Source organism: Carlito syrichta, unplaced genomic scaffold (genome assembly GCF_000164805.1).
Source record: "Carlito syrichta isolate Samal-C Ts95f unplaced genomic scaffold, Tarsius_syrichta-2.0.1 Scaffold303179, whole genome shotgun sequence".
Lineage (NCBI taxonomy): Eukaryota > Metazoa > Chordata > Mammalia > Primates > Tarsiidae > Carlito > Carlito syrichta.
The window spans coordinates 218,847-237,358 of NW_007247275.1; the positions used below are offsets into that span (position 1 = coordinate 218,847).

An 18,512-nucleotide genomic window follows, 5' to 3' on the forward strand; every position below is an offset into this window, starting at 1 on the left:
CGGGCTCAGGCAATCTACTCACCTCAGCCTCCCAAGGCGCGGGATTACAGGCTGAGCCACTGAGCCCAGCCTGTTTGTTTATTTGAGAGATGGGGTGTCACTATGTTTCCCAGGCTGGTCTTGAACTTCTGACCTCAAGCAGTCCTTCTTCCTTGACCTCCCAAAGTGATGGGCTTACAGGCATGGACCGCCACACCCAACCTGCTTTACATTTATTGTAAAGACCTTAAAACAGTGTATGCCCAGTTCCTTCCTCCCATGTGTGGTACTGCTGCTATACATATGTCATAAATACACAATATACTGCTGCTAGTTTTTGCTTTAGACACTTATCTTTTAGAGCAATTAAGGAGAACAAGGAATTTGATTTACCTTTATTTCATTTTCATTGCTTTGAACCTTTCTATATAAATTTCTGTCTGGTATCATACATCTCCTCACTGAAAAGCTTCCTTTAACATTTTTGGTAACATAGACCTGCTAGCAGTGAATTCTGTTTTGTTTTGTTTTATTTTTTAATTGTCTGAGAGAGTCTCTATTCCTTTTTCAGTTTTGGAAAATCTTTTTTGCAGAGTGTAGAGTTCTGGGTTGACAGTCTTTTTCATTCAGCGCTTTAAAGATACCACTGCACTGTCTTCTGGCCTGTGTGTTTTCTCACCATTCACCTTTATTCAGTCTGTTCTGTTCTCTTGTTTTTCTGGAGTCCCAGTTACACCTGCTAGACTGTCCAGTATTGTCACAGCCCTTAGATATTCTGCTGGGGTTTTTTAGTGCCTTTTTTACCTTTTGTGATTTAGTTTGGACTTGGTTTTGATAATCTGCAGTTGAGCTTGTTGCGGTCATTCTTCTGTCTCTGTTAGTGTTCCTAAGTTCTAGCATTTTTGTTAGCTTCTTTCTTGTCATTTCTAGCTCTCTGATGAAGTTACCTGTCTGATCTTGCATGGTGTTCAGGTTTTCCATGCACTTTTAACATGTCAATTTAAATTTAAAGTCATTTAAAATTTCCTGTGAGGTAGTTCCAGCTTCTGTGTCATATTTGACTCTCATTCTGTTAATTCTTTGTCTCTTGGAAGTGTGTTATCTTTTCCTTGCCTTTCATGTAGCTGTAGTTTGTTGAAAACTGGACATCTCATGTCTGACAGTAGAGACTTAGGGAAAAAAACGTTTTGCCTGGAAAGTTTTCGCGCTTTTCCCCTGCTAAGCCTTTAGTATGGGGAGTTGAGTTCATTTTTCTAGTCTGGAGGTGAGCAGTGGTTGGGTTTTTCTGTTGCCATGGTTACCTTCTGGGCACCACAGGCTTCAAGCTCTCCCGGCGGTTCCCTGTGTGTAGAGTGCCCTAGGTGTTTCTTCATGTCTTCCCTTTGTGTAGCCCCGCAGAGAGGGTCTGCCTGCACACTTGCAGTGGTCTGCCAGCCTCTTGGCCTTCGGTGTGTTTAGTCTGTTGGAGAGGGAGGGTGGACTTGGCAAGGACTCCGTTGTTCTGGGCGAGTCTCAGTCTCAGGCCAACCTCCTCCTGCCTTCCCACAATCCAACCCCGATACAGGAAACGTGCATGTTGAAAGTGCATTCCTTATCTACAACCTCAGCCTGAGATTGGATGTGTTTCGTTGGGGGGAATTTAACATTCACAAAACCTTTGATAACCTTAGAGAAAATACAGATTACTCTCTGAGCCGTGCGCAGTGTCTCACGCCTGTAATCCCAGCGCTTTGAGAGGTGGAGGCGAGAGGATTGCCAGAGCCCAGGGAGTTGAGACCAGCCTGGGCAATGTGGCAAGACTTGGTCTCTCCAACAAATCAGATAATTAACTGGGCATGGTGGCTCATGCCTGTAGTTCCAGCTACTTGGAAGGCTGAAGCGAAAGGATCGCCTGAACCCAGCTGGTCAAGGCTGCGGTGGCCGTGAGCGTTCCACAGCACTCCACTCTGGGTGACAGAGTGAGACTCCAACTCAAAAAGATAGATAGATAGAAAGATAGATAGATAGATAGATAGATAGATAGATAGATAGATAGATAGCTAGCTAGCTTTCTGGTATTAATTAAGGCAGTAGCACTTAAAAATGAGAAATGATGTTCAAAATGTGAATTATTCTCCGTGGACGTTGTCTCCTGTGTGCCTAAAGACATTGATGACTGCTGGAATCATGAGTTTACAAGCTCTTGCTGTGAGGCCAGGCACGGTGGCTCGCACCTCTAATTCTAAAAGGCAAGAGGACTGCTTGAGCCTAGGAGTTTGAGAACAGCTTGGGCAACATGATGAGACCTTGTCTTTACAATAAGTTTTTAAAAAATTAGCCGGGTGTGGTGGCACACACCTGACATCCCAGCTACTTGGAAGGCTGAGGCGGAAGGATCGCCTGAGCCCAGCGGTTCGAGGCTGCAGTAGCCATGATTGTGCCACTGCACTCTGGCCTGGGTGACAGAGACTCTGACTCATAAACAACCAAAACAGACAATAAAAACCTTTGATTTGTTCTAATCATACTACTGAATCCTACATCTTTGTCTTCCAGTTTTGACAAACCATGTCCTTCCTTAATCCTTTCCTGTCAACAGATTTATGGAACTCTGACCCCTATTCAGAGGTCTCGTCTCCATCATTTCATAAGGTTTTCTTTTTTCCCACAGCTAACTCTGTTTTTTATTTTCCTTTTTACTAATCTTAATCAAATATTAAATGTACATATTGCTGGAAACAACCCCATAAATCTAAGGAATCTTTTCTCGGCACTGTAGCAGGGGGCTTCCTGAAGAGATTACTTCTACTTTTATAGTTTTTCATTATATTAAACTCCAGAGCCACCAAAATGTCAAGAGGTCAAAATGTGCTAAAACAATGAGTATTAAAATATAGTACAAAAGCAAATAAATCTTAATCTAGAAAGAAAAAAAACTCAACCTAACAAAACTAATTTTTATCAGGACAGTGTCAGTGCAGTTACAATGAATCCAGAAACTTTAATTTTCTTAGATTTCCCTGTAACTCTGTTGGAATCTAAAAACATTAGTATTTTAATTATTAAGCCCTATTCTGTTCTCTTCTTTTTTTCTCCCAGGAGGAGGGTTAGTGGGATCAACAGGAAGATGGGTCTCTAAAGACAGGGAAAGTGTCAGCCAGAAACGGTGGCTCAAGCCCATTATCCCAGCTCTTTTGGAGGCCGAGGTGAGAGGATGGCCTGAGCCCAGGGGTGGGGTTCAAGACCAGCCTGGCCACTTGGCGAGACCTCATCTCCACAGTAAATAAAAAAAATTAGCCAGGCGTAGTCGCGTGCTCCTGCAGTTCCAGCTACTCGGAAGGCTGAGGCGGAAGGATCGCTGGAGCCCAGCAGGTCAAGCTGCGGTGGCCGGGAGCGGCCACTGCACTCCAGTCTGGGCGACCGAGTGAGACTCCGACTCAGAAAAAGAAGAAAGAAAGGAACGTGGATCCTGTGGAGTAGGAAGGAATGGAGCCAGGAACAAAGGCCAAGGGGAGTTCTTGACAGCCAGAGAACCCTGGCCTGGGGAAGGAGGCTCTGCACTCCTGGTGTCTCTGCAGGCCTGACTGGCAGGCACCTGGTGGAGGGGAGAGAATGTGCACACTGGGCAGGAGAAAGGGCGTGGCGTTTGAAGTCTGGACGCTTGGGGTTTTGACTTGGATCTCAATTGTTAGCCCTCCTGGGCTTTAACGTTTGCATCTACAAAACCACTTGTCCTTGCCTGTCTGAGGAGACAGGGTCATTGTAAGGCTTAGCTGTGGTCAGGTACACCGTAGAGTCGTGGAATTGTTAGTAGTGTCACCTGGTTCTGTGATCCAGGGTGTGTGCTAGTTACATCTGGACTCACTTAGAAAAAGGATGCTAGAAATGAACTGCCACATAATTGCTAATCTTGTCCAGTAGTAACAAATATAATTCATTGATTCATCATAAGAAGATATTTCAGAACTGTAAACTTACAGTTTGAAAATGGAGTACTGTATGGGCCTCTTCAGCTTAGGGGCATTCTTCAGAAGTTGCACCGACATTTCTTTTTTTTTTGAGTCACTCTCACTCTGTCGCTCAGGTTGGAGTGCAGTGGCACGCTTATCGTCACTGCAGCCTCAACCTGCTGGGCTCAGGTGATCCTACCGCCTCAGCCTTCCAAGTAGCTGGAGCCACAGGCACGCGCCACCTCATCCAGCTGTAATTCTTTGATTTATTGTAGAGATGAGGTCTCGCCAAGTGGCCCAGGCTGTCTCAAACCCACAGGCTCAGGCAGTCCTCTCACCTCGGCCTCCTAAAGTGCCCAGCTCATGCACTGACATTTCTAGAGTAAATAAGGTACAGCAGTTCCTGTAAAGCAGAAGTCTGTGCTTAAGTCCATGGCGGTTGGAGCCTGAGGCTCTTTCTACAGGCCTGCGGAGTGGGGGAAATACTGCATGGCTCCCCAGCCCCTGCCCACCTCCACTGTGTTTTCTCCATGCCATTTTCATCCAACTCTTTTTTTTCTCAGTTGTTTACTGTAAGTCTTCCCCCATTGCCTCCCCCTGCCTCAAAAGAATGCAGATTATACAAAGGCAGGGACTTCTTTTGTCTGTTTTGTTCTCTGCCATCAGCAGTTCCTGGCACATGGTAGGCAGGCACTCAGATATTTATAAAAAGAATGAGATTGGTTTTCATTGATGTGTTGAAATCAATGTCTAAAACAGGCCCATGAGCAATCAGTGTAAGAAGGTAGGTGTTGTCGGGCTCGGTGGCTCAGCGTACAATCCCAGCACTTTGGGAGGCCGAGGCGAGTGGATTGCCTGAGCCCCACAGGTTCGAGACCAGCCTGGGCAGCTTGGTGAGACCTTGTCTCTACAATAAATCAAAAATCAACCGGGCGTGGTAGCATGTGCCTGTAGTTCCAGCTACTTGGAAGGCTAAGGCGGAAGGATCGCTGGAGCCCAGTGGGTCACTGCTGGGGTGGCCGTGAGCGTGCCACTGCTCTCCAGCCTGGGCCACGGAGTTGAGACTGCAACTCAAAAATGAAGATAGGTGTGATATCAGCAGTAACGGAGCACCTGCTTCTCTGAGCTGTTGGTGGGCATCGCTGTTCCCTTACCTTTTTTTTTTTTAATCCAGCAGTAACATTGAAGAAGATGTGGTCCTCAAAACCAACAAGCAGATTTACTCCCAGCTTTTGAGAGCTACTGCAAACAAGAATGCACCTCTGCTGGAAAGAATCGACACTGTCATCCAGCTGCTGGACCAGCTTGCTGGCGGTGGCAGTGGTGCGGGCGCCGGTCAGTGACTCGCACGCAGAGCTGCGTCCCTAGAAGCGCTGTCCATAGACGCGCTGTCAGTGCCTTCTAACCCTGGAGCTGGTTTGTCCATTTGGTGCTTTGTTTCATTTAAGGTATGATTATTTTAGATAAAAGGTTCCTTTGGTCAAGAGAACTTTAACCCAGATTATTTCACAGGTTCAAGTGGGTTAAAGAGACTTCGTATACGTCTACAATATTTCCTTCTAAATTGCACAGGAAAAAGTGTGTCCTTTTTCAGCTTCAGTGCAGGATTTCCCAAGCTAGCTGTTGTGCAATTTGCTGTATTTAATGTCTGTTTTGAAGGGATTCATTTGTCTTTGACTTTATATGAGCAGTTGATCAAGAAAATAGGTACTACCCTTTTTTTCATTTTAAACTTGAAACTGTGAATAAGGTAAGAAAACTATTTTGAATAAATAAACTATTTATTTAAAACGTCTTTGTATTTTTCCGTTTTGCATTCTTCACATCAAGTTTTGATTTGAACTCAGCCTAACTAATAAACTTGACAAAGCAAAGCTCAAAACATTAAGACTCTGGCACCTACGAGATTTCCACTCGAATGTTTTACTTGCTACTTGCTGCTGCTGTGTGGCCCTTATCAGGTTGCATATAAACATCCTCTGTTATCTTCTGTGCCTACGGTGTCCAAGGCTGTTTTTGTTCATAATGAATACTTTCAGTTTCAAGCAAGACGGTGTGCCATGCAAATCAGCAGACTTCCGGGGCAGGGGCACTGTCCGGACTCCAGTGCACGACCCCGTGGAGGGCAGGTCTGCTGTCTGGGCCCGGGGCAGCTGTGGTGTCAGGATGCGGGGGTCTCCCTGCAGGCCGCAGGCAGCACAGACCTTCCCCAAGGTAGCAGCCCCCGTACCAGCATGCCTCTGTGAAGGAATCTGATCCATGCCAGAATATTGTCTGGAATAAACGGGTTTTAAGCTGGATTTTTGCCAACTGCTTTCTTTTACGCAGTGAGCAGAAATGCCATCGGGTGTTTTTGTTGACAGTGAGCTGACATCTATTATAGCTTAGCAGAATGCTCTCTTGCTATTTGTCTACTTCCTAGTTTATTTTGTTTGCATTGTCCTTGGGACACAGATGTGCTTCCGTTTGTAAAAAGTAATCACCGAAGCATTTAAAGTTTAGCCTAAATTGAAAAGTAGTTGCACAAAATCAGCAATGTCTCATTTCGGGACCACTGTCATTGCTTCCCCTTGCAGCAAGTGCACACACAGAATAAAACAGTCTTTGCTAGTTAAACTCTGCTACTTCTCTTGTTTATATTTTCTTTTGGGTTAATGAATTTAAAAAGGCTTTTCCTACTTCTGTGGAAGCAAGCTGGGGCTAGGGATATTAGTGTTGCTTCTCTTGTCTCCCAGGCCCTCTCCTGAGCTGAACAGCCTTTCAGTCAAAAGGAAAAGTTGTTTTTAAGCAAGGAGGTATAAAGTCTAGCTATCTTCCCTTGCCAGAGCAATAACACAAAAGTTTCTACAGGGGAAAAAGATCCTTATAAATGTATTAGTAGGCCGGGTGTGGTGGCTCATGCCTATAATCCCAGCACTTTGGGAGGCCAAGGTGAGAGGACTGCCTGAGCCCACGGGTTTGAGACCAGCCTGAGCAACTTGGCAAGACCTAGTCTCTACAGTAAATCAAAAAATTAGCCGGGCGTGGTGTGTGTGCCTGTAGTTCTAGCTACATGGAAGGCTGAGGTGGAAGGATCACCTGAATCCAGCAAGTTGAGGCTGAGGTGGCCGGGAGCATGCCACTGCTCTCCAGCCTGGGTGACAGAGTGAGACTCCTATTCAAAAAAAAAAAAAATGCATTTGTAATTTCCTGACTTTAAATGAAAGCTTCTTAAATTGCCTGTATTTTAGCTGTTCCTTTCGAAGAAATGTATCTGTGGCCTGATTGCTGGAGCCCAGCAGGTCGACGCTGGGGTGGCCGTGAGTGTGTCACTGCACTCCAGCCTGGGTGACAGAATGAGACTTCAACTCAGAAAAAAAAAAGAACAGCCCTATTATGTAAAAGTTATAAGGGACATAGTGCCTATCCTAGGTATAACTGATACTGGAAAAATAAATGATCCAGCTAGCTTCAAGAGTCTTAATTTTGTAGTCTGGCCTTCAGGACATAAGGAGACTGTCCTATAAAGTGTCCCTGCCCTGGAGGCAGAGAGCACTAAATGAATACAGTGAGCTGGAAAGCAGGAACATTTGGGATGCAGACCCCACGTCCAACCATAGAGCATACCTGGCTGCAGGGCCTGAGACCCCATGGACTGGAGATAGGGTCCCAGAGCTACCGCTGGATTTGACTTTGAACTCTTTTTTAAACTAATGGACTAGTTTCTTCAACTAGAAACGTGCGCAGTGTTTATGTCCTGCCGCTCTGAGGGAGTTGTAAAGATCAAGAGAGAAATACATGTGAAAGCCTTTTGTATTCTGTCCAGAGTTAAAGAAAGGTCACAGTGACAGGGATTTTTATGTGCAGTTAATTTCAATTCTCTGACCTTTCCCGTTGAATCCCCCCACAAAGTCACTGCCATACCCTTGAGAGTAGCAGCTCCTTCCTTGATAAATGGACCCAGGTTCTGGCCACCTTCACAGCGCCCACCCACTGGGTAGGGCAGGTGGCATTGAGACAAGGCAGAATGCCACACAGGGGAAAGCAAAGGTAGGGATTCCTTGGGATGCTTGCTTTTGGGTGTGTGTGTGGTGCGGGGGTGCAGTTAACCTTCCAAAAAAAAAAATAGGCAAAATTATCTGATGAATTATTTTTTGCCTGAGCAACTGATTTTTAAATCAAGTATTTTAAAAGTTCAAATAATACTTTTCCAATTGGGTTTTAACTTGGGGAACCATCCTCAGCTTTAGCTACTAAAAACCTGGTTCATTTTCTCTGTGAAGGAAAGGAGATATTTTTCTCTTACAAGAGAAGTCCTGTGTCTCTTTCCAGTTTTCTCTTATTACATGTTCAGTGTGGACATATGGACATCACAAACGTCAAACCACTTCTCTGAAATAGACTTCTTTGGAAATAAGCCATTAGAAGGAAGCCAAGAATTCCGTTGTTTGTCCTTGTCATTAACTACTTTCCAGTACGCATTGCCTTTGAAAAAGAAGACAGAGTTGTGTGCATAGGAGTAGTAAGCGGAATCTATATTTCTGAAAGGATGGTTTTGTGGTACTATTGCTGGAAAAACTTTAGTAATCTTCTTCGGGTAAGAACTAAGTAGTCGATTTCTGTTGACATCAAATGCAAATACCTGCAAAGCAAATAGTAAGATGGCTTTTCTGGAAAGTATTGAGTTTTAGGTCAATTTATAGCAGAGAGGTAAGTAAATCTGACTTTGCACCCAATTCTTTTAATTTGAACTTAACTTTCATCTTAATTATCTGCCATGGCTATTTAGATCTGCAGTAATTAGAACAGCTTTTGCCGGGCGCAGTGGCTCATGCCTATAATCCCAGGGCTTTGGGAGGCCAAGGTGAGAGGATTGCCTGAGCGCACGGGTTCGAGACCAGCCTGGGTAACTTGGTGAGACCTTGTCTCTACAATAAATCAAAGAATTAGCCGGGTGTTGTGACGCATGCCTCTATTTCCGGCTACTTGGAAGGCCGAGGCGGAAGGATCACCTGCACCCAGCAGGTCGAGGCTGCGGTGGCTGTGTGCGTGCCACTGCGCTCCAGCCCGGGTGACAGAGTGCGTCTCCAACTCCAGAAAACAAGAACAAACAAAAAGACAGCTTTTAACCTGACAAACCCCTGTTAGGGAGGACTCCCGGCGCTAGGCTGGAGAGCCTTCTGCTTACAAGCGACTCCTGGAAGAAGTAGATTAGCTGCTGCCTTCGTTCAAAAAAGGCCGTGTCCAGGGGGCTCGGGACGCCGGGAAAGCCTTCCGAAATCAGTCGGGGGTAGCGTCTTCCTCGTTCATCTGCTGTGTGGGCCTGGTCCTCTTCACTGTCATAGCTCCAGTATTGGTTTCCTGGAGCCAACCGAAACACGTTAATGTAGCTTGTTCACATTAAACCACAGGACACGTGACCAAGAGGGCACCTTTCGACATAGGTCTCAGCCAGTCACGTAGGATGTTTTGCCCTGAAGCCAGGAGAAGGCAGGGCTTTCAGCGTCTGAAACCTCCCTCAAACTAACAATTTTTCTAGGTCTTACATTACTTCTAGGTTTGACCCCAGTAGTACTTTTTTGGGGGGTTAAGAATCGAATTCTCATGCCAGGCATGGCGGCTCAAGCCTGTAATCCCAGCACTTTGGGAGGCTGGGGCAAGAGGATTGCCTGAGCCCACGGGTTCGAGACCCGCCTGGGCAACTTAGCGAGACCTTGTCTCTACAATAAATCAAAAAAGTAGGTGGGCATGGTGGTGCACACCTGTAAGTTCCAGCTACTTGAAAGGCTGAGGTGGAAGGATCACGTGGCAGTGAACATACCACTGCACTCCAACCTGGGCGATGGAGTGAGACTCCAACTCAAGAAAAAAAAAAATCAAGTTCTCGCTATGTTGCCTGGGCTGGTCTCAAACTCCTGGGCTCAAGCAGTCCTCTTGCCTTGGCCTCCCAAAGTGCTGGGATTACAGGTGTGAGCCATGTGCCCAACCCAATGCATTTTTCTTAGACATCATTGCTGTGGTTAGATTGTTGACTGCTTTTCGCATTGAACCCCACAGTCCATGATCATCATCTCATTAAAAGTAACAAGCCGGGCTCAGTGGCTCAGCCTGTAATCCTGCACTTTGGGAGGCTGAGGTGGGTGGATTGCCTGAACCCGCGGGTTCGAGACCCGCCTGGGCACCTTGGCGAGATCTCATCTCTACAATAAATAAAAAAATTAACTGGGCGTGGTAGTGCGTGCCTGTAGTTCCGGATACTTGGAAGGCTGAGGTGGAAGGACCGCCAGAGCCTAGCAGGTTGAGGCTGTGGTGGCCAGGAGCGTGACACTGCCCTCTAGCCTGGGCGACAGGGTGAGACTCCAACACAAAAAAAAAAACAACAGCAACAACAAAAATAACGTATTCTTTTTTACCTGTGTGTCTTAATTTTTTTCTTCCTTTGTAATCCAAAAATCCTCCTTATATGTGTTAGTGGCCCACGGGTTGGAATCATTTTTCTATCCTAATCAATATAAGCCCTCTTCCTATGGAAGAAACCATGATGCTTATTATTGGATTATACCGTTTCCAGCCTTTTAGAATCATCTAGTTCCACCACCACCCCCATTTTACAGTTGAAGACACTGGAGTAAAGAGGTGGAGTGACTCACCCAAATTCAGAGCCTAGGTTGAACCAGGGATGCAATACCCCGGACTCTCGAATTCACCCAAGGGAGACTAACTGGACGTCCTACGAAAAAATACCTTGCAACTTTGCCCCGTTTTGTTTCAGAGCATAAATGCTAATTTCATGCTCTGAAACGGTAGGGGGCTATTCTAGGCTTTTCTTATTAGTTCCTAATCCTGAATACGTGGCAGGTTACCAACATACAACAGACTAAGTCCACTGAGTGAGATGTCTGTGTGCACAACTCCCAGAACAGGCCGAGCAGTTGCATTCCTTCGCAACCAAACATTTAATATGTTTGGAAAGGTTTCCCATTGAGAACTACGTGACGTGTCCAGTTACAGATGCAATTCGCTCAAACCGGAATGCTTTTTTAAGTTAAAAGCATTCACAGCGGATTAAAGATTTTTTTAAAGCGCTGAGAATAAAATACAGCCGAGAATGAAATGTCACAGTCTCCCCTGATGGCCTAATTCTGTAATTCAGATTCTTGCCGTGTGGCCAACCCGAGTTCTTGTTCGGGACTCCGAAAGACCAGAACCGTACAAGTCTGCCATAAGGCAATCGCTTTTATGTAACCTGACTAAAATCTTCCTTTGTGTGATGTGAAGGGAAATTAAGGCCAAATGCATGCACACGATCCCGGTTAAGTCTGCATATAAAGTCCTTTCGGGTTGGCTCTTGTTAACTCTTTGGGAGCAGGTTAAAGCAAGAGGCTCACCATGACTCAGGCAGAGAGCGCACGGCTTGTCTCTGGGAAGGGAAAGGGAAAAGCCGTGGCCACAAAACCTCGTGTGCGACCAGACTCCGTGCCCTTGGGCTGTGCAAAGGCTGGCATGCCTCAGGAACTGGGGGTACCAGGCAAGGGGGTGTGGAACGAGGAGGCGTGGCAGCAGGAAGACCCAGTCCGGCTGGCACCTTGGCCGCCACCTCCAGGTCACGCCGCCGCTGTTCCTGCCTCCAAGCACAACACGGGTCTTCTCTGCTTGGAAATGGATCCTCCCTGCCTGCTCAGTGGCATCCAGTCCCTGACCCTGGCATCGGAGGCTCCCCGTGGCCGGGCCAGCGGCGCTTTCCAGCCTCAGCTCATCCGGGTGGGTCTCCTGCCAGCCTGGACGGACTCCGCTGTCGCTCGCGTCTCCTGCACGCCCAGCTTGAAGGCTGTGCCTCTGCTGCTTGCCTGCCCCGCCCCGCCCCCACTCGCTTGCCATTCCGGGGACCCGTTGCTGGGCATCCCAGATCCCGGGAACCCACCCCTAAGTCCAGGCCAATCCCTGACTCCCAAGGACGCGACGCCAGCACCCGGTTCCAGGTGGCAGTGATCACCTCTGCTGGATCTGCCCTTACTTTTTTTTTCTTTTTCTTTTTGAGTTGGAGTCTCACTCTGTCACCCAGCCTGGAGGCAGTGGCCGCTCCCGGCCACCGCAGCCTCGACCTGCTGGGCTCTGGCGATCCTTCCACTTCAACCTTCCAAGTAGCTGGAACTACAGGCGCACACTACCACGCCTGGCTGATTTTTGATTTATTGTAGAGATGAGGTCTCACCAAGTTGCCCAGGCAGATCTCGAACCCGCGGGCTCAGGCAATCCACTCACCTCGGCCTCCCAAAGTGCTGGGATTACAGGCTGAGCCACCGAGCCCGGCCGGATCTGCCCTTTCAAAACATAGGCTTCCAATGTGTTTGGTTTGGTTTGGTTTTGTTCTCCTCCACACCAAGTTAAGACTGCCTTACAGTTTTTTGGCAACCACCTCAGTGCCTCGTGGAGTTCACTCACTCATTCATTCAGGCATCCAGTGATTTAAGTGCCTTCTTTTGAAAAAAAAAGTTCCGAGGCTGCAACCCAATCCTCGTGCTCACAGAACTTCAGTCTTATGGAGGAGACAAAAATTATGCCAGTGATTCCAAGAGCGTTCCAACGGATTCCTCGGTAGGGGCTCCAAACGTGATTCTGCATGCATCTGTTCAAAAAAAAGAAAGAGCCATCCCCAAAGCATCTTTACCTTTAAAAAAATAACGCACATCTCTTTTCCACGTCCAGATGTGGACGAAGGCGTCTATGTTTTGTGTTGGGATCCCGCGCCAGCCGATGAGGATTTGGATGGGGTCCCCGTAGCGTGTCCTGTTGTGCCGATTTTCATAGAGCCAGTACCAGCTCTTGCGGAAGAAATACGTGCTGAATCTCACCACCACTTCTCCATATGGGGTTCGCTCTTTGCGGATCCAGTCAAAGGCAGTGTCAAACGATCCTTCGCACGAACCTTAAGCGGAAGAGGAAAAGGCAAATGCAGCCGCATGTCACAGGGTCCAAGAACCAACTGGTCTGCTTCCCTAGGTGGCTCGAACAGCGACAGCGGCAGGGCTGGGGTTTTCTGTTCAAGTGAGAAACCCTGTCAGACCAGAAGTGAGCTGGGTGGGAACTGGAGACCCCGGGGTGCTCGCCAGTCCCCGCTCCAGGAGTCGGTCATCTGGTCACAGTGCTCTCGGTCACTCTCAGAAGCATCTCGATTTGGAGGCCAGCGGGCTGATGCCTCCTGTGATGGCCAATCTGACTTCGTGAGAGGGGCGAAGTTTGACTCTGGGCACACCCGGGAGTGAGATTTCAACTGGGGAATGTGCGCGCGTCCTGGCTTTCGTTGTCTCCAAAGACACTGAATGCCGAGAACAGAGAAGGATGTGAGTAAAACAGACTCGGCACGTTTCAAATGGAAAAGAGGTGGGCAGCTTTCCTTCCCTGGGGCCTCTGCGCTAAATCACGAATCACTTTAATTAGATAATGAACCGAACAGTTAAACAGAGATCAAAGCCGACCCTGTTCTTTGCCTCGGGCTTCCAGTCTGTGTGTCTCTTGCGGGCTGCCACGCGCCGGGGCCCACTGGTGTCTAGACAACCCCTGTGTCCTCTTTGCTCCCAGTGAATGCGTGTGGACCATGAAGCAAGGACACATGGGGGCTTGTCTTGGGAACGTGCTTTGCTCTTCACCAGGGTCTACAGTCTGGGCAGGACCACTTTCAACTAAGAGCATCAATGGCCTTGTGGCGCTGGAGGGCTTTGGAGTGGTACAACTGTGCCCTCTGGGGTCCTGCTGGGCGCTGGAGTCCCAAGTCCCCTCCGCGAGCTCCAGGGGACCTCCCAGCACAGCCTTACCTACCGTACAGCCTCTGAATGGCTTTTCGGTCTGACCAGTCCAGCTCAAACGCAGTTTCCTGGGGAGCATAATTCGGCTGCATTATGGAGCCCGTCCTGTAGGTGTGAGGCAGGCCCAGGACGTGGCCGATTTCATGGACGGCCACCTAGAGCGGGGGACACAGGCCGTCGGCGCCCGGCCCCGCCGGGGCGATCCCCACGGCCCAGAGGACACAGCCCCTGCTTGGCCAGGAGCGGCGCGTGTCACGCAGCTGGCTATGACGGGGGGCGAGGGGAGTCACCCCCGGGGACAGAGTCGCCGTGGGAAGACAGGGACGCTTCTTGGGGAAGGCTCTGGCTGGGGGCCTGGCGGAGTGAGCGGCCCAGGGCCACCGACCTTGAGGAGGCTGATGCCCATGTCGCTGCTGGGGGGCGTGAAGTGCTCGTCGTCGTCGAAGTGGATGTCGCCCAGGCGCCAGGCGTGGGCGAACTCCTGGCCGCCCCCGTCGAAAACCCGTGGACAGCCCAGGTGCCGGCCTGGAGGGGAAAAGGCGGCGGTCGGTGCGCCAGGAACGGGCAGCCCGACAGACAGACGCCTGGCCCAGCACAGACGGGACAGGACCCGCGGCCTCCAGGAGGGGGCGTGCGGGGGTGGAGGCTTGGATGCCAGCGACAATGAATAACTCCCCAACATGAGGCAGTTTACAAGCGGCAGGTCGATGCCGGGCGCGGTGGCTCACGCCTGTCATCGCAGCACTTTGGGAGGCCGAGGCGAGAGGATTGCCTGAGCCCACGGGCTGGAGGCCAGCCTGGGCAACTTGGCAAGACTTCGTCTCTACAATAAATCAAAAAGTTAGCCAGGCATGGAGGTGCACGCCTGTAGTTCCAGCTACTTGGAAGGCTGAGGTGGAAGGGTCGCCGGAGCCCAAAAGATCGAGGCTGCGGTGGCCAGGAGCGTGCCACTGCACTCCAGCCTGGGCAACTGAGTGAGACTCCAACTCAAAAAAAAAAAAATACACACACACACACACACACACACACACATATCATACATACACACACAGCAGGTTTACAAAGCCTGAAGACTGGCAGAAGCAGAGCTGAGGGTCAAGTGCCAAGAGGGCAGAGGGAGAAGGAGGCGTTACCGGCCGGGTGAGTGCAGGCTGGGGACCCGGGAATGACCGAGGGCTTGTGGAGGGGACAAGGTCAGAGCTGCATCCGAACTGCAGCCGAGAGGTCGCCGTCCCTTACAGGCGGGTGGCTTTTCCGCCAGCCTCGTCCCTGCGCTTGTCTCTGCAGGACTCTGGCCCAGTGAGACCGGCCAGACGGCCCTGAGCACCCCCGCTCACAGCTGGTCTGCAGAAAAACTCAGACATTTCTTCCAGTCCACGGGGGCAGTGCCCGGGCCTGACCCCTGCTCCTGCTCCCCAGGGGACGAGAGGCGGGAGGGGAGCGAGTGTGTGATCTGAAGAGCCCGTGGGTCTGGGGGTGAGCCTCCCAGATGGCAAGCCTGGGCTTGCCCGGTGTCCCCGTGTGGCTGACTGCCAGGCGCTCTGCAGGGTGACATCTCCGAGCCCATCCATCTGGCCTGACAAGTGTCACCTCAGAGCAGGCCCGGCGGTGGGGGCTGGAGCCCCCTCCTGCAGGTGGCTGAGACAAGCAGGTGGACCTCCCCAGGCGGCCCAGAGGACGGTGCCTGCGGGGTGGGGACAGACAGGCCCGCAGAACTGGCAGCGCGGCCGAGCCCACAGCCTTCTTACCTCTCCCAAAGCCCAGTTTGATGTCGACCACGGCCCCGGGGGCTGTGAGGTCCTCCTGGAAGTCCAGCGGCGTCACCTCGCTCCACATCCTGAAGGCCAGTCGGAAGATGTATCTCTGCTCCGCCACGGACAGCTGGCTGCTGAAGGCCTCGCCCACCAACCTCCAGGTCAGGACTCTTTTGGAGAAGGCCCTGGTGGCCCCACCGTCCAGGGAGCCTTCTGGCTGCCGGCCCGGCCCGGGCAGCAGCATTTGCAGGAAGCGTTTGGGTCGGGCCCTGTGGAGCAGGCCTGGGGGCGGCGGGGTCTGGGCGGCCGGGGGGGGCAGCCGTGTGTCGGGGACCCCACAGCGTGGCCTGTTCATGGCCGCCAGAGTGGCGGCGTCCAGCTCCCCACTGGCTGGCAGTCTGTTCGCCTGCTGGAACCTGCGCACGGCCTCGGCCAAGGCGGCGCCCGGGGTGGCCTCTGGTGGCCCTCCAAGGCTGGGACCCCAGGCAGCCTGTGCCCCCGACCATCCGTATCTGGACAGGAACCGCTGTGGGAGAGAAACACACCCGGGTGCACGGGGCTGTCTCCCACTGGGTGCCCCCGCCCTCCCTAGGCTGCCCCAAAGTCCATAAAAGAGACAGAAAGAGAAGGGGAGAGACAGCAGAGAGAGACAGAGACAGAGAGAGTCAGAGAGACAGAGTGAGAGAGAGAGACAGAAAGACACCAGAGAGAAAGGGACACGGAGAGCATGGCGGGATGTGAGGCTGCGGTCCCGAGTGGTGGCCTGGCTGGGCCGGCAGCGTGAAGGCAGAGGCGCCGGGGGTCCAGACGAGCAGGACGGGGGCGGCAGGAGGGGCTGTGGCTGGAGGTGAGAGATTCCAGGCGGAGGTGGACGGGCCACCCCGGTGGGGGGGAGGAGAGGGGGCAGGAGGCCGGGCTGTGCGTCCCACCACAGAGGCAGCCGCGGCGAGGCTGGCCTGAGATCTCGAATTAGAACCGAGCGCCCTGGCAGCGCTGGCGTCCGAGGACCCGCGGGCCCCTTCGCGGTCACACAGAGGGGGGGAGACGGGGTCCTGGCGGCCGAGGGCCTGGCCGAGGGCCCGGCCACGGTGTGTGATCGGCACAGCCGAGGCAGACGTGGGCCGCTGGCCCCTCGCTGCCTCATCTCTGGGGGCACCTGGGTGCCAGGCCCTGAGCTTGGGACTGTCTGCATCGGCGTGGGGTGACCCCCAGGTCCACAGTGCCCGGGACGGGTCTGAGGGCCTCCTCCTGGCCCCTCCCGGCCCCACCCCCCAGAGCCCGTCGCCTGGGCTTTCACTGCAGACTCCAGCGAAGTCCACGACGCCACCCTGACGGCCCCCCCAGGAATCCCCTACTGCTGCGTGGGCAAGCGCCGCAAGGCTGTCCCTTCTCTGCAGAAACGGCCCGATGGGCAGCCACGGAACGCAGGGGACAACGCCACCCGCCTGTCTTCAGAACGGCCCTCCACACCCTCCCGCAGGGACACATCACTCACCCCCAAGGGCTGGCCCGTGGGCTGTCCGTGGGGTCGAGCGTCGGGTCATCATGGCTCCCCCAAGACCCGCCGAAGGCATTTCACGCCCCGGCCCGGCCGGCCTGGGCTTCTCCGCCCGGGCACGCGGCCCGGTCCTCCCACCGCCGGGCTCCGGCCGGTGCATGTGTGCACACACGTGTGTGCATGCATGTGCGCGGGCGTGCGGACGGTCCTTCTGGCCTCCTACCTGGGCAGCGGGGATGTCAGCGATGGGCTTGGCCTGGCGCAGGGGGGACGACGGCTCCAGGTCCGAGTGGTCCCGGCTGTGGAAGAGGGTTTCGGGCCGGGCGGGCCGGGGGCCGGCCAGCCAGCAGAGCAGCAGAGTCGGACGGAAGATCCCGGCTGCGAGCATGGCGGGTCTGAGCCCTCACCCTCCCGCCTGGCTTCGGCCCTGTCTCCCTCCCCGGGGAACAGGGCCCGGATGGCCTTTATAAGCAGCCACTCCCCGGCTTCGGCGCATTTCTCACCCCGTCCTGAAGTATGCCTGCGTGGCAGGCCCGGAGCGCGGCCTTTGAAGACCCCAGGGCCCCCTTTCTTGTCGGTGTGCGAACTCCCCTCCCTCCAGCCTCCTGTGTTTGCCCCAGGCTCGGGTCATTCCAGCCCCAGGTGGCAGATGCCTGCAGATCTCATTTCTATGGAGACGGCACGTGGCGAGTCTGCTGCCCGGGTGAGCTGTGCAAGCAGTGGAGGCCAAACCTTGCGCCTGATGGCGTGCGGCTCAGAACTGGGCCCGAGTTTGGAGACCACGGCCGTTGGTCTGCTCAGAGGTTGGGCCAATTTTTTTTCTCAGTAAATTGACATCTGGGGATTTGGGCTTTGTTTCTCAGATGTTTCTCCCCCTGCCCCTTTTTCCTAATTGTTTTCCTTTATAAAAAGAATGTCTAGGCTGGACTCAGGGGCTCGGTCTGTCATCCCAGCGCTTTGGGAGGCCGAGGCGAGAGGATTGCCTGAGCCCGCGGGTTCGAGACCCGCCTGGGCAACTTGGCGAGACCTCATCTCTACAATAGATCAAAAAATTAGCCGGGCGTGGTAGCGCTCCTGTAGTTCCAGCTACTTGGAAGGCTGAGGTGGAAGGATCACCGGAGCCCAGCAGGTCGAGGCTGCAGTGGCCGGGAGTGGGCAAAGGAGTGGGACTCTGACTCAAAAAAAAAAATGTCTAATCAGTAGATATTATAAATTTTAAAAGTCCCGAGAATAAAGGGGAAATTCTATGATTCGGGTGGTAGCATTTCAGTGAACGTTCCAGCAGAGACATATTTGTACATGCATAAAGAAATACACATGCATAATTTTTCAAAACCCATACATCTTTTGCTCTGCTACTTACAACTGAACAGAATGTCACAGGCACTTTTCTGTATTTCTGAATGTAAATATTTCTCATCCTGTTCCACGACTGCATGATGCCCCGTTCTAGGATCAGAGGCTTTTATAGAAGGATGAGCTGAGGTTCCAGAACATACTTCGGCCCCGAGTGGGCTTTTACTTGAGTAGAACAAAGCTGACGGCCCCGGAGAGGGTGGACTGAGCAGGC

General features: G+C 51.9%; 2 protein-coding genes across 3 annotated transcripts in view; one reads left to right on the forward strand and one right to left on the reverse strand.

Annotated features, from left to right (window-relative positions):
• EDRF1 (erythroid differentiation regulatory factor 1) overlaps positions 1-5,703 on the forward strand; it is a 45,475-nt gene extending 39,772 nt beyond the window's left edge. The window contains exon 25 of one of the 2 annotated variants that reach the window (XM_008057981.2): positions 5,083-5,703. In XM_008057981.2, coding sequence (XP_008056172.1) covers positions 5,083-5,251 — 169 coding nt within the window. In that variant the 3' untranslated portion in view covers positions 5,252-5,703. The remainder of the gene's footprint in view (positions 1-5,082) is intronic. The other variant, XM_021712309.1, reaches the window with a different exon arrangement.
• Positions 5,704-8,229: 2,526 nt separating this feature from the next.
• On the reverse strand, positions 8,230-17,330 carry MMP21 (matrix metallopeptidase 21). Its single transcript, XM_008057980.1, has 7 exons — positions 17,166-17,330; positions 15,439-15,970; positions 14,076-14,215; positions 13,704-13,845; positions 12,556-12,813; positions 9,076-9,248; positions 8,230-8,529 (listed from the first exon to the last, which is right to left on the reverse strand). Exons 1-7 carry the CDS (start codon positions 17,328-17,330, stop codon positions 8,230-8,232), a joined length of 1,710 nt encoding a protein of 569 aa, XP_008056171.1.
• Between the last annotated feature and the right edge of the window lie 1,182 nt (positions 17,331-18,512).

What these genes read in the sequence shown, in the direction of transcription:
- MMP21 (XM_008057980.1), bottom strand. Translation starts at nt 17,330, where the DNA reads ATGCTCGCAGCCGGGATCTTCCGTCCGACTCTGCTGCTCTGCTGGCTG. An exon ending in AGCCATTCAGAGGCTGTACG is followed by an intron (nt 12,814 to 13,703) that starts GTAGGTAAGGCT and finishes CTTCCGCTTAAG; the next exon opens with GTTCGTGCGAAGGATCGTTT. An exon ending in TGTGCGTTATTTTTTTAAAG is followed by an intron (nt 9,249 to 12,555) that starts GTAAAGATGCTT and finishes GGTTGGCTCCAG; the next exon opens with GAAACCAATACTGGAGCTAT.